Source organism: Myxocyprinus asiaticus, chromosome 26 (assembly GCF_019703515.2).
Source record: "Myxocyprinus asiaticus isolate MX2 ecotype Aquarium Trade chromosome 26, UBuf_Myxa_2, whole genome shotgun sequence".
NCBI classification, from domain to species: domain Eukaryota; kingdom Metazoa; phylum Chordata; class Actinopteri; order Cypriniformes; family Catostomidae; genus Myxocyprinus; species Myxocyprinus asiaticus.
In genome coordinates this window covers 43,659,024-43,672,118 of record NC_059369.1, presented here as the reverse complement: position 1 = coordinate 43,672,118, position 13,095 = coordinate 43,659,024, and the positions used below count along the sequence as shown (strand labels likewise).

The 13,095-nt window shown below is 37.5% G+C and overlaps 1 protein-coding gene across 1 annotated transcript in view; it reads left to right on the top strand.

Annotated features, from left to right (window-relative positions):
• The window catches only part of LOC127416675 (SH3 and multiple ankyrin repeat domains protein 3-like), a 286,289-nt gene that overhangs the window by 141,037 nt on the left and 132,157 nt on the right, over positions 1 to 13,095 (top strand). The window contains exons 8-10 of the mRNA XM_051656158.1: positions 794 to 871; positions 4,224 to 4,290; positions 8,577 to 8,919. Coding sequence (XP_051512118.1) covers positions 794 to 871; positions 4,224 to 4,290; positions 8,577 to 8,919 — 488 coding nt within the window. The remainder of the gene's footprint in view (positions 1 to 793; positions 872 to 4,223; positions 4,291 to 8,576; positions 8,920 to 13,095) is intronic.

Below are 13,095 nucleotides of genomic sequence, written 5' to 3'. Positions count from 1 at the left end.
CTCCAATCAAACCCACAAGCCCTTATATTGCATGAAGATATTTGAGATTCTGTGTGTATTTGAAAATAACCTACAGTGTATACTTTGCAGTATTCACCACCACTGATATGACTGGAGATTAGAGTCAACCTGAAACATGCACTGATGAATTGTGCACAATAAGAGCAGGGACGTGTATTAAGAAAGTAAATAGGGTCAGTTTTGATTTCAAAATTACTGAACTGCAGAGAACACAGAGAAAGAACAAGGAAGTTGAACTACATGTGTAATTAAATGTTCACACACAGATTCCACTGAAGGTGTGTTAGTGTGTTAAGAGACGATGGGATGTTTTTATTACTCACCAGTGTTGAGAAAGTAGGACACCAGTCCCAGCTGAGTCATGGCTGTGTAATACGACTAAGTGTGTGTGTGTCTCTCTCTCTCTCTCTCTCTCTCTCTCTCTCTCTCTCTCTTTCTCTCCGTTTCTGTGTTTTACTCTCTGATAGCAGACCTACATTTGAGCTTGTGAGCTAATTGGTCCCAGTGGAACATCAGTTTTGTCATTCCTGTTGTTGTGATACAGTACACACACACAAACACACTCATCCCATTCCAACAGTTTTAGGGCAATTTTTATGCACATGTACAAGTTTCACTACTTGTAAAATAAGTGCTTGTAATATCTCTCTCTCACTCTCTCTTTCTCTCTCTCTCTCTCTCTCTCTCTCTCTCTCTCTCACTCTCTCTCACTCTCACTCTCTCTCTCTCTCTCTCTCTCTCTCTCTCTCTCTCTCTCTCTCTCGCTCTTCAGGATGGCTGTGCGAGAGTGTTGCTGTTCAGAGGGGCGGATAAAGAGATCAAGAACTACAACAGCCAAACTGCCTTCCAGGTGAGAGCACAGCACCTCTGTGTGCCTTCACATCAAACATGCTGGAACTGCATCTTATTTACATTCTCAACTCTCATTCTCATTTTCAAAGCACTAAGACCCAAATTTCCTTTTACTTATAAAAATTTAAAAAAAATAAAAATCTGGGTTAAAATGAGGCACTTACAATGAAGTGAATGGGGTCAGTCCATAAACATTAAAATATAGCCACAACATTATATTTGTTAACATGATTTTAGTGTGATAAAATTACTGACTTAATTTGCATACTTGTACTACTCATAAAAGTGTGCACTTTGATGGTGAGTGGAAAGTACATACTTTTGCGTACTGTATGTAGTAAACCGCCAGTATTGGAACATACTATAACAACATAATACCAACAACACCTTTTTTTAAGCTTAATTAACTACCACAAAACTCATAACTATGTTCTGAATAGCATACTACCATATTATTTCTATCTCTGCAGTATATACAGTACGGTAGAAACAACAGACAATTAAGAGTAGTATTGCAGTATTACACGACTCTCTGGAATACTTGATTCTGATTGGTCAGTGGCGCCATCTAGTGGTCTGATATTGCTCAGTAACAACCGTACATCCACGTTTCAGACCGCTCATCCGGGTACTGCGAGTCATCTTTCCTACTTCTTGGATCACTGTGCGATCTCTACAAGTAAGCTAGTAAAACTATTTCAACTCAAATCAATGTTTAATGTGCATTTATTTATTTATTTGGCAAGTAGTCTTGTAATAAGATGGATAATGAAGAGTCAGACAGTCATTAATTACAAAATAAACACCAACAGAACTCAGATGCAAACCAGAGTTGGATGTCAGCTGTTCAGCGAATTCTTCTCACATAATTACTTATTTTTTAATACAAATCAATATTTTATGTTTATGAATTTATTTATTTGGTTAGTAGCTGTGTAATCAGGATATTGTACAATACGCCGGTTGTTATTGCAAAATAAACACAGACAGGTGTTTACTTAGCGTAATAATAATTTTAATTTTACATTAATCATACATAAAAACTGCTTTTCTCAAAAAGTCAAAAGATAATTTTCACAAACTCCTTTTTCATAGTGCACTGGCAACTTTGATATACTATTTTCAACATACAGTACTGTAATTTGGGATGATCTGGTAATCTTTCATACTGCACAGAACGGATAGTATGGAAAATATTTGGGGTTTCCCTTATTATTTCACCTACAGTAGAAACAGTGGTTCAAACTGCTCAAACCTGACGTAAGCAAACCATGGCTTCAATCCAACTGAACTAGTTGAATATGGTCTCTGTGTAAACTCCCTGTGTAAACTCATCCATTGTCCCTGGCTTGAAATGTAGTTTGTTTTTTTGTTTTTTCTGAAAGAAATACACTACATAATTAATGATGAAAGACAAAATTTTAAATGGCATGGATCAATATTTTCTAAGTAATCCAATAATTTGTAGAGGGGGGGTCAAAATGACAATTTTCGCAAAACTACAAGTCATAAAATTGCTTTAGAAAGGTGTCAGCATCATTATTGTATTTTTACACAGAGACAGATAGTCTATTATTAAAATGGGTTGACTTCAACACCTCTTATTGCATTGTATGCCAATGGTGTGTGTCCAAAATTGAGGGGAAAAAAAAACTTTTTGTCGTTTTTACAAAGTTGGGGTGCCTATAAATCCATAAGTAGTCCAGATAGCTCAATATCTTTTGATATACTCGTTCAGAACAAACTTTACTTTTTGTATCTCAAATATAAAGGCCCTATATGGTTAAATCCCAGAGATATGGGGCTCAAATTGTGGCTCCATCTGAAAATAGTAACATTTTACACATTCATCTTCAGTGGTTGAAAATTAAATCTGGGTCACATGGTATGTAGAACTTTTTTTTTTTTTTTTTTTTTTTTTGTCCAAGGTCCAAAGTACAAATAATGTTGAAACTAGAAATGTTCCTTTATTTATTTGCATTAAAACAATAATGTCATTCACAAGCGATTATAGGTGAAAATTGCCATTTTTGAACCCCTTCTATAAAATAATGCATTACTCAGTAAATATTGATCCATAGCATTTATGTTGGCTTTCATCATCATTTTTGTTTAAGTATAAAGAAAATCCAAAATTTCAAAATGCCCTGCTCTGGTCAACAGGCCAGAACAATATGATGTTTCATGTGAACATGCGAACAGTCTCTCGTCTGTTACATGGTGCTCGCTGCTTGAACTAACAGTACAATTGACGATGACACAGATTTTCTGCACAGATCAAAGTTAATTTGTTTGCAGATGGGAGGGGGAATGGCTGCATAAACCAACACAGAAACCATTAGACAGCTGCTTTCATTCAGCTTTTAGTGAGGAAGAGTCAATTAGCCCTCACAGTCATACACGCAGAGATAGATAGATACAGTTAGACTAGAAGTGTTCTTAGTGTATTTGCCATGTGACAGTTGTAATCTCTTAGTCCCAAATAAACAGCATAGGCCTATAGGTAGGTAGGTAAAGTAGGTAGGTAGATAGGTAGGTAAGGTAGGTAGGTAAGTTAGGTAGGTAGGTAAGGTAAGGTAGATAGGTTGGTAAGGTAGGTAGGTAGGTAGTTAGGTAGGTAGGTAGATAGGTAGGTAATGTGGGTAGTTAGGTAGGTAGGTAGATAGGTAGGTAAGGTAGGTAGGTAGGTAGATAGGTAGGTAAGGTAGGTAGGTAAGGTAGGTAGGTTGGTAAGGTTGGTAAGGTAGGTAGGTAATGTAGGTAGTTAGGTAGGTAGATAGGTAGGCAAGGTAGGTAGGTAGGTAGATAGGTAGGTAAGGTTGGTAGGTAGTTAGGTAGTTAGGTAGGTAGATAGGTAGGTAAGGTAGGAAGGTAGGTAGATAGGTAGGTAAGGTAGGTAGGTAAGGTAGGAAGGTAGGTAGATAGGTAGGTAAGGTAGGTAGGTAAGGTAGGTAGGTTGGTAAGGTAGGTAGGTAGATAGGTAGGTAAGGTAGGTAGGTAGTTAGGTAGGTAAGGTAGGTAGGTAGGTAGTTAGTTACATAGGTAAGGTTGATAGGTAGGTAAGGTAGGTAGTTAGATAGGTAGGTAAGGTAGGTAGGTTGGTAAGTTTGGTAAGGTAGGTAGGTAGGTAAGGTAGGTAGGTGGGTGGGTAGGTAGGTAGGTAGGTAGGCAGGTAAAGATAGATAGATAGATAGATAGATAGATAGATAGGTAAGGTAGGTAGGTAGGCAGGTAAGGTAGATAGGTAGGTAGGTAGGTAGGTAGGTAGGTAAGGAAGGTAGGTAGGTAGAGTTTTGTGTTTGCCTGGGGATGTATGGCAGGAAATAACAGATTTGTCTTTCTCTCTGTAGGTGGCTATTATAGCTGGAAACTTTGACCTGGCAGAAATTATTAAGACTCACAAAGCATCAGATGTTGGTAAGTGGCTAGTATACCTCCGTTCTTAGCTGCAAGCAACCCCAAATGATCCCTCGTGTTACTGAATTCACACAGATGTACACAGTAGAGGACGACGGCCAGCAAAAATGAAAGCGGTCCCTTGTGTGACTGTGTCAGTGTGTGTTTGTGAGTCTGCACTGTTTGGCCGATTGAGAATCATCATTCAACTTGCTTGTGTCGAAAGTACGCTAGCTCATTCTTCGTGCCGGTTTAAGCCGCTGCAGTGGCAGCCTGTTGTCGGGCCACTGTAATGGATCGTACCCATTAGTGTAGAGTACCATTGTCATGGCGACAGAGTGCGGTTAATCCCCGAGGCTTAGCAGGTGTTGAGAGTTTGATGGCAGCCAATGGGTGTGTAGCCGCAGGTGCCGTTATCTCATCAGACTGATGTGTGACCTCGATGAAGGATGGAACACACACTGAGAACCAGAAACAGCCTTTAGACAAAGTATTTATGGGACAGGGGCTGGTATTATTTCATTAAGAGAATAGTTCACCCAATTCTGTCATCATTTACTCAACCTCATATTGTTCCAAACCCATATGTTGTTATATTTTCAGTGTTAATCTCATCAACAAAATTGCTGATGTAAATGATTGTTGATTAAGTTTTTTTTTCAACAATAACAAAGATAAGATGAAAAAGACAGATCATGATGAAAATCAAACAGTTTTTATATGCTGAAAATATGCAAAGAAGAAAATAATACTGCTTGACATTAACAATGCACTAACACCATATTTATTTATTTATAAAAAAAAATAAATAAATAAATAAAAAAAAGTCATAGTATGTTGTGGATTTCCCTAAAAATCGGAACACATGTACAACGAACTTTACTAACGGGTTAACCATCTCACTCAAACAACATCCTACATATGTGACATTAATCGGCTATATCCATTGTATTACATAATATTATATTACAACCTACATGTGCACAGACAATGAAATGAGTGAACAGGTGAACTTAAACACATTTTTTTATTATCTATTTATTATATGCTATTATTTCAGGAGCTCAGGTTTCCAGGACAGTTTTCTCATGTTGTTTAATGTAACTTATTCACGGCACTCTAGAATGCTTGATTCTGATTGGTAAATGGCGCCATCTAGTGGTCTGATATCTCTGAGTAACAACCGCACATCCACGTATCCCTTACATATTAAACACATTCATTTGTAATTTGTTTCAAACATGAACATAATTGTAGTAGTTCATACATTTTTCAAAATATTTCAATATTTGATTAGTGTGTTCTGTTAGTTTGATACATTACTTTTTTAATTTTGCACATTATTGTTAACTAATTTTTGTCGCCTAAAATTTTATACCATTTTAGTGAAATTGACAAATACGTATATGCACAATAAATACAGTATGACTTGATGAAATATTGACTAAATTTAAAGGACATTTTTGTCAAAAGACAAAATCTATGATTAACCATAATTCATTATGATTGTGTTAAATTAACATAAATAATTTGAAGAATCATTATGCAGCTCTTTACGACACAATGGCGGTTTATAGTGACCACGACTCTCAAGCTCCAAGCTCCAAACAGGAAAAAACCATGAAAGTATCATATAAGTGGTGCATATATTTTAAGTTATGCGATAGCTTTGTGTGACATATAGACCAAAATTTAGATCGTTATTCACTGAAAATCTCTCAGAACACAAATTTGATTTCAGAGAGTATGCGCAGGGGAAGATTTTCAGTTAATAATGACTTAAGTTTCTGTTCCCCACACAACACTATTGGATGACTTTGGATGACTAGGAATGTGGCACATAATTTCTATGGACTACTTTTATAGTGCTTTTAAGGCAGGGCTCTAATTAAATTAAACAAATTAAATTGTATTAGCTCACAAAATTGTTTTATTGTTATTTATTTTTTTATTTTTATTTTTATAATTTATTACTGTTTGTATTATTATTTATTCCTACTACTACCCTCTTTGAGGAAAACAATTATATCCCATGTTAGTATTGATTGCATCAGTTTTTGCCTATCTCTTTTTTTGCGCACAGACTGATGTGCAAATCTTGAGCGTGTTTGTGCAAGTAACACACAGCATGAAAGGAACATTACTGCGACCACTGCAACCGCTAAAGTTCGAGCATTCAAGTTTTGGCAATAGTAAAGCAGACATCAGGCACCTTGTACATGTTTTTTGTTGCAACGATCCACGCAGGCATAAATTATCCGTATCGCAATTGTGCGAATGGTTTAAAATTTGTCATCAAAATTTTTTAACGCAAATGCGAACAAAACTGTCACACTGTACAGCCTTACGCTGATGTCACTATGAACTGTTGTGCTTAGTGATTCTTCAAAAACTTTTAGTTCCATGAAAAACATTACAGCTTTGGGTTTGGAATGGCAGTGTACTGTGTAGTGAGTAAATAATGACAGAATCGCCATTTGTAGGTGAACTGTCCTTCACATTCACACCTTTTCTTTCATTCAGTACAGTATGTGTGTGTCTATTGTTTCTCTAACAGTCATTGACAGAGGGAAGGAGTGAGTTTATTGGTTTTGTGTGGGGTTGAACATTTGGCCTTTTCACTCTGAATGGATGGGCACAAGAGTGGAGGATTTAAACAAGCGAACAGCTCGGCCAGTGTTTACCCTGCCAAAACAAACCGCACATGTTCAGTTGTCTCATGATGAAACCGTTGAAACAATTCTTTATCAGAATATCTGTACGAATATTAAAATATATTAATGTTACCTAGTAACATGTAACATAGTGCATGTAAAAATAAATAAAAAAATAACATTAAGATGTTTTTCCCTTTATGATTTATATATTAATGCATCCGAGGGTTACTATGCCATAACTATTAAATATGTGCATACTATATGTTAACACATTTGTATGTACGAACATAGCTTACAGTTTTGTTTTTAAATGCGTAACAAGCAGTTTTCTGCTAAATATAGCCTGCAGGATGTATTGAGTGGCTTGTTCTCGGCTCTGATTGGCAGAGAGCTGTTCATATCTGATCAGGTGACAGGTGGATGTTCAGTACTGCGCTTTGATCAATACTTAATTTACATGAGAGATTAGAGAGAATCCGCTGTGAGTCTGACACCTCACCATATGACACCTTGACTGAAAACACTGTGCACTTGAACTCTTCTGTTCTGTCTTTCTCTCTCTCATTAAATATGTCTGTCATTGAGTCATATAAACTCTTTTGACCCTGATATGCATTACACCATGCAACTGCCTTTGCTTTGAAACAGTTTTATCTGCATCCAGTGTAGAATAGGTGAGATAATGCCATCTAGTGTTGATGTTTAGGAGGCAAATTGGCCTCATATGAAAATATAAACCTCTCAGTCATGAGGGATTTAGATTGTATCATGTCTACAAACACACAGCATCTTTTAAAGGGATAGTTCACCGAAAAATGAAAATTCTCTCATCGTGTACTCACCCTCATGCCATCCCTGATGTGTTTGACTTTCTTTCTTCTGCAGAACACAAATTAAAATTCTTAGAAGAATATTTCAGCTCTGTAGGTGCAAGTGAATGGTGACCAAAACTTTGAATCTTTAAAAATATCATAAATGCAGCATAAAAGCAATCCATAAGACTCCAGTGGTTTAATCCATGTCTTCAGGAGCGATATGATAGGTGTGGGTGAGAAACAGAACAATATTTAAATCCTTTTTTACTATTAATCTTCACCTTTGACCAGCCCCTACCAGTAGGTGGCGATATGCATGAAGAATGCAAATCACCAAAAAAACAAAAGAATGTGGAAGTGAAAGTGAAAGTAGAGATTTATAGTAAAAAAGTACTTAAATATTGACTAAATATTGTTTCTGACCCACACCTGTAGTATTATATCACTTCTGAAGACATGGATTAAACCTCTAGAGTCTTATGGATTACGTTTATGCTGCCTTTATCTGCTTTTTAGAGATTCTAGTCACCATTCGCTTGCATTGTATGGACCGCAGAAGAAATAAAGTCATACACATCTAGGATGGCATGAGGCTGAGAAAATGATGAGAGAATTTTCATTTTTGGGTGAACTATTCCTTTAAAGCTGGCTGTGGTCAAGGCGAGTGTGTTTTGCTTATGAATTATAGATGAGGTGCTTTGTAATTTGAGTAGATTTTTTTTTGTTTACCTCTTTGAATGCCCAATGAGATTGATGTACCCTTCATTTACTTCATATACTTAATTTACTATCTTGACACTTTGTACGCATTTGTTGACACCTGCCTTTTTTCCAGTGCCTTTCAGGGAAACGCCTTCCTACACAAATCGTCGGCGCGTGACTGGAGGCGATACTCTGACATCATCACGTTTGCTGCCTCGCTCCGCCTCAGACAACAACCTGAACAACGTGGGTGACATTGGCCACGCCCACTCCCCCGTGCCGTCTCTGAGGAGCTTGCCCCCTCTGCCACACTCCGGGGTCGAGGCAGCGGCCGACGGGAGCCTGCAGAGCACTGGAAGCTCTCTTTCCTTGCACTCCCGCTCGCCTTCGCTCCAGCGTGCCAGCGAGGAGTCCGGCTCGCACACTGTACGCCAACACACGCCCCTCACACACTCCCACAGCCGTGGACGCCTCAGGTGAGCAATCCAGATCCATACGTCCACACTAATAATATGTAATGGTTTGAATACGCCTCTCTGTCACTGGAACGCTGTTGTCCTCCTCTGAAAATTGAGACTTTTCCGGAAGCAAAAAAAGTTCTGCAGATTTCCACAGAATTGGAACACCTTTCACTTTTACAATTCTCTACATTTTCATTTTATATTTTTAGCCTACCCACTCTCATGTTGTTCCAAACCCGCATGACTTTCTTTTTTATCAGTGGAACACAAAAGGAGATATTAGGCACAATGTTAGCCTCATTCACCATTCACTTTTACTGAATGGAAAAAAAGATGCAATGAAAATGAATAGTGAATTAGGTAATAGCATTCTGCCAAACGTCTCCTTTTGTGTTCCACTGATAAAATGAAAGTCATACAGATTTGGAACAACATTAGAGTAAATGATGACAACATTTTAGTTTTTGAGTGAACTATCCCTTTAAAGGTAAAGTGTGTAATTTCTGGGCCTCCGGTGACACCACGGTGTTTCATTAAATGCACATTAAAGGGAAAGTTCACCTAAAAATGAAAATTCCCTTATCATTTACGCACCCTCATGCCATCCCAGATGTGTGTGAATTCCTTTATTTTGCAGAACAAAGACTTTTAGAGTATTTCAGCTCTGTTGGTGCATTCAATGTAAGTGAATGTTGACTAGAACTTTGAAGCTCCAAAAAGTACATAAAGGCAGCATGAAAGTAATCCCTACAACTCCAGTAGTTAAATCCATGTCTTCAGAAGTGTAGGTGAGAAACAGATCAATATTTAAGTGTTTTTTTAATATAAATCTCCACCTTTGACCAGCTCTGACCAGTAAGTGGTGATATGTGCGAAGAATGTGAATCGTCAGAAAACAAAAGAAGAAGAATGTGGAAGTGAAAGTAGGTATTTAGTGTTAAAAAGTACTTAAATATTGATCTGTTTCTCATCCCAACCCCATATTTCTTCTAAAGACATGGATTTAACCACTGGAGTCATATGGATTACTTTTATGCTGCATTTATGTGCTTTTTGGAGCTTCAAAGTTCTGTTCACCATTCACTTGCATTATATGGACCTACAGAGCTGAGATATTCTTCTAAAAATCTTCATTTGTGTTCTTCAGAAGATAGAAAGTAATACACATCTGGAATGGCATGAGGGTGAGTACCGTAAATGAAAAGCCGTTTAATGCATTTAAATGAACATGTTTTGTCGGCTTATTAAGCATAATTGGTGTAAGAACATGCATGTAAACACGCTCATTTATCCCCCTCTTAAATATACGGACCACACTATAATTTATCACTTACTCATAAAGTGGCATTTGATCGACGTTTGTTGCATTTAAACTGTGGTTTTCTAATGTTTAATATAAATTCAGGTTAGACAGTTCTCCCGTCTAGAACTGCAGGACTCGACTGTCTGGAACTCAAACAGGCCTTATTGAATTTCACTGCAATATATTGCTCTTAATCTCACATTGTGTATTTATTGCAGGAAGGAGATTGACATCTTTTCAGAGTCGACTGGGCTTAGCACTTTATAGTCATGCGTATCTTCAAAATGGACTAAGAAAACACCATCAAAATTATGTAGTGTAGTTTGTATCAAAATGATCAAATTCAGTCTTGTAATGCTGCATCCAGTGTAAATGAAACATCATGCGAATGAAAAGAAAAACACAGCTTAAACCAGCCTAACGTGGTTAGCTCCCTCCCGACCTGGCCGAGCTGGTTATGCCAACCGGGTCTCATAAAATCACGTTACTATACCTACATTTTTGCAAAATGATTTTTACGTGGCTCGTTGTACGAATGGCGGCAGTTTCCTAGTGAAATGAACACTAGAGATGCTACAAAAATGACTTATATTCCCTTTCACACAAATCACGAGTAAAATGGCAGATTATCAGTTAATAAATACCTACTTTTCCCTCTGTTCCTCACAGAATGCTATCTTATGACAGGGGGGTCGGTTTTGTTGATTTAAAACTCAATAGAGCATTACCCTTAGTAACCTCATCTTTTGGGGAGAGCATTTAACTCGCTTTTAGCGCCACACAGTGGACATGTCACGTCAGATCTTACGCAATACTTGTAATCAATCGCGTAATACCATTTTACAAAAATGTCGCCACTTTCACGTAATTTTCATGAAATCAGGCTGGTTAATTTGGAATCTGTAGCTAATTTTACCAGCATGTGTCCTGTTCTTTTGCTGCAGTTCAACACAGTAGGTCTCTCGTTCTCTGTGTCTTCTGTTTGTTTCTCGTGGTCCTTAAGGGGTCGTGTTTGCTGTGTTCTGTTCTAGTTGTCCATCTGCTGGTGTTTCGTGACATCCTGGCCCCCTAATAATAACCAGAGCCACCGACACCTGTGTGTGGTTTGTGTGTGTTTAACATGCAGAATGTGATGATACAAACAGGAACCATGCCAAAACACCCATCTTTGGGGTCAGATCCGCTTTAAAAATACTCTTTATCTCTCTGGTCCTTGCTTTTTGTCCGGCTGTGTCCACCTGTCACTACCTGAGGTGACCGTGTTGGCCAGCAGAGTGTGTAATTAGTGCCGTACTGGGGCGGTCAGTTTTGGCCACTCACTTCTTGATCGGGGTCACACATGAGGTCATAAGTTGTTCCAAACATTGTCAAAGTGGATTCAGAGTTCACAGGTTACAGGGTTCAGAGAACTGCAACAGCAAAGTCAGAGGGCAAAGATTTATGTTAGAGTGTAGAATACAGAGTAACATTTGCTCATGAAAACAAATGGCAAGGTATTAAAGAAACGTCTGTCGCAATGTGCCTAATGAATTAGTACAGAGAAAACGAAGTGCAAATATGATTATAAAGGTGTTAAAGTGGGCTGTTGTGACTGAAAGCTACCAAAAACTCATCACTCATCATTAACGTCTCTTTTACCGCCAGCCAAGAGACCAAAATTTAGACTTTACCTAACTTCTGCTGTTTCATTACTTTGCAGATTTATGAGCTCCGGTTAGATAGAGAACAAGAGAGGGGGGAAGAGAATTGAGTGATTTATTGATGAAAAAAGGGAATCTATTTTGCTATATGAGGTGTCACTCTGGAGCTTTCCATGATGGATTCCAGCCTCAGGATGTCCACACCTGCCACTCCCTACACACTAGCCCATACAATGGAGTGTTGTAATTGGACAAGTGAGCCTGCAGGTTTTCTATTGGCTATTGGGAGATTAAAGGGGTAGTGCTGAGGTCAATATCTTCTTCAGCATTCTCATTGGCTCATACTTCTGGCCTATTTATTAGCTGCACTCTTCAATCCCTGTTTAAGGTTATTGGCTACAGTTTGGTTTTGAAACCAAGTTAGTAACCTTCACATAAAGTGCAAAACGCTGAGCCAGGAAAACTGAATTAGAGAATTTGTTTATGGATGAATTTCACAAAAACATGTCCAAAATCAAAAGAGAATAACAGGAAAATATTATTTATAAATATGAATAAATATATATCTATATAGAAATATGTTTGTAACAATTCAACGATGGCAAAGGAGGAAGCTGGGACCGGCTTGACCAACATGTAGACATTTAAGAAACACTTTTCAGTGTGTAACAAAACAAACACACACACTGCTTTTCAGCCAGCTACGTCTGGACATAAGAAGACACACACAAACAGGCTTTGTGCGTCTCTCTCTCTCTCTCCCATCTGCTGCTGTCTCCTCTCCTTAAATACTCCTGCCGCCCCTCACTGGAACGCGAGACTAGTGTGGCACACAGGTGGACCTCATTCACCACTTATCATCCCAGCCTTGCTCTGCCCAGACGCAGCTTGGCCCCGCCCTGCTCACCACAATGTTATAATTAAATATTAAGTATTTATTTAACATTTAATAATACATTTTTCAGTAATTTATAATTTAATATGAATTAATAATTATATATATGCAGTATATAAATAATTATATATTTATATATATATATATATATATATATATATATATATATATATATATATATATATATATATATATATATATATATTTATTTATTTTTATTTTTTTTTTTTACATAAAGAAAATGAAGCTTTTTAAAGGATCATTGAGATTTTAGCCATTTTGCCATTATTTTCATTACAATTAATCATATTTGCCCCCCAGATTCTCATTATCATAATGTGCCTGGACATTTA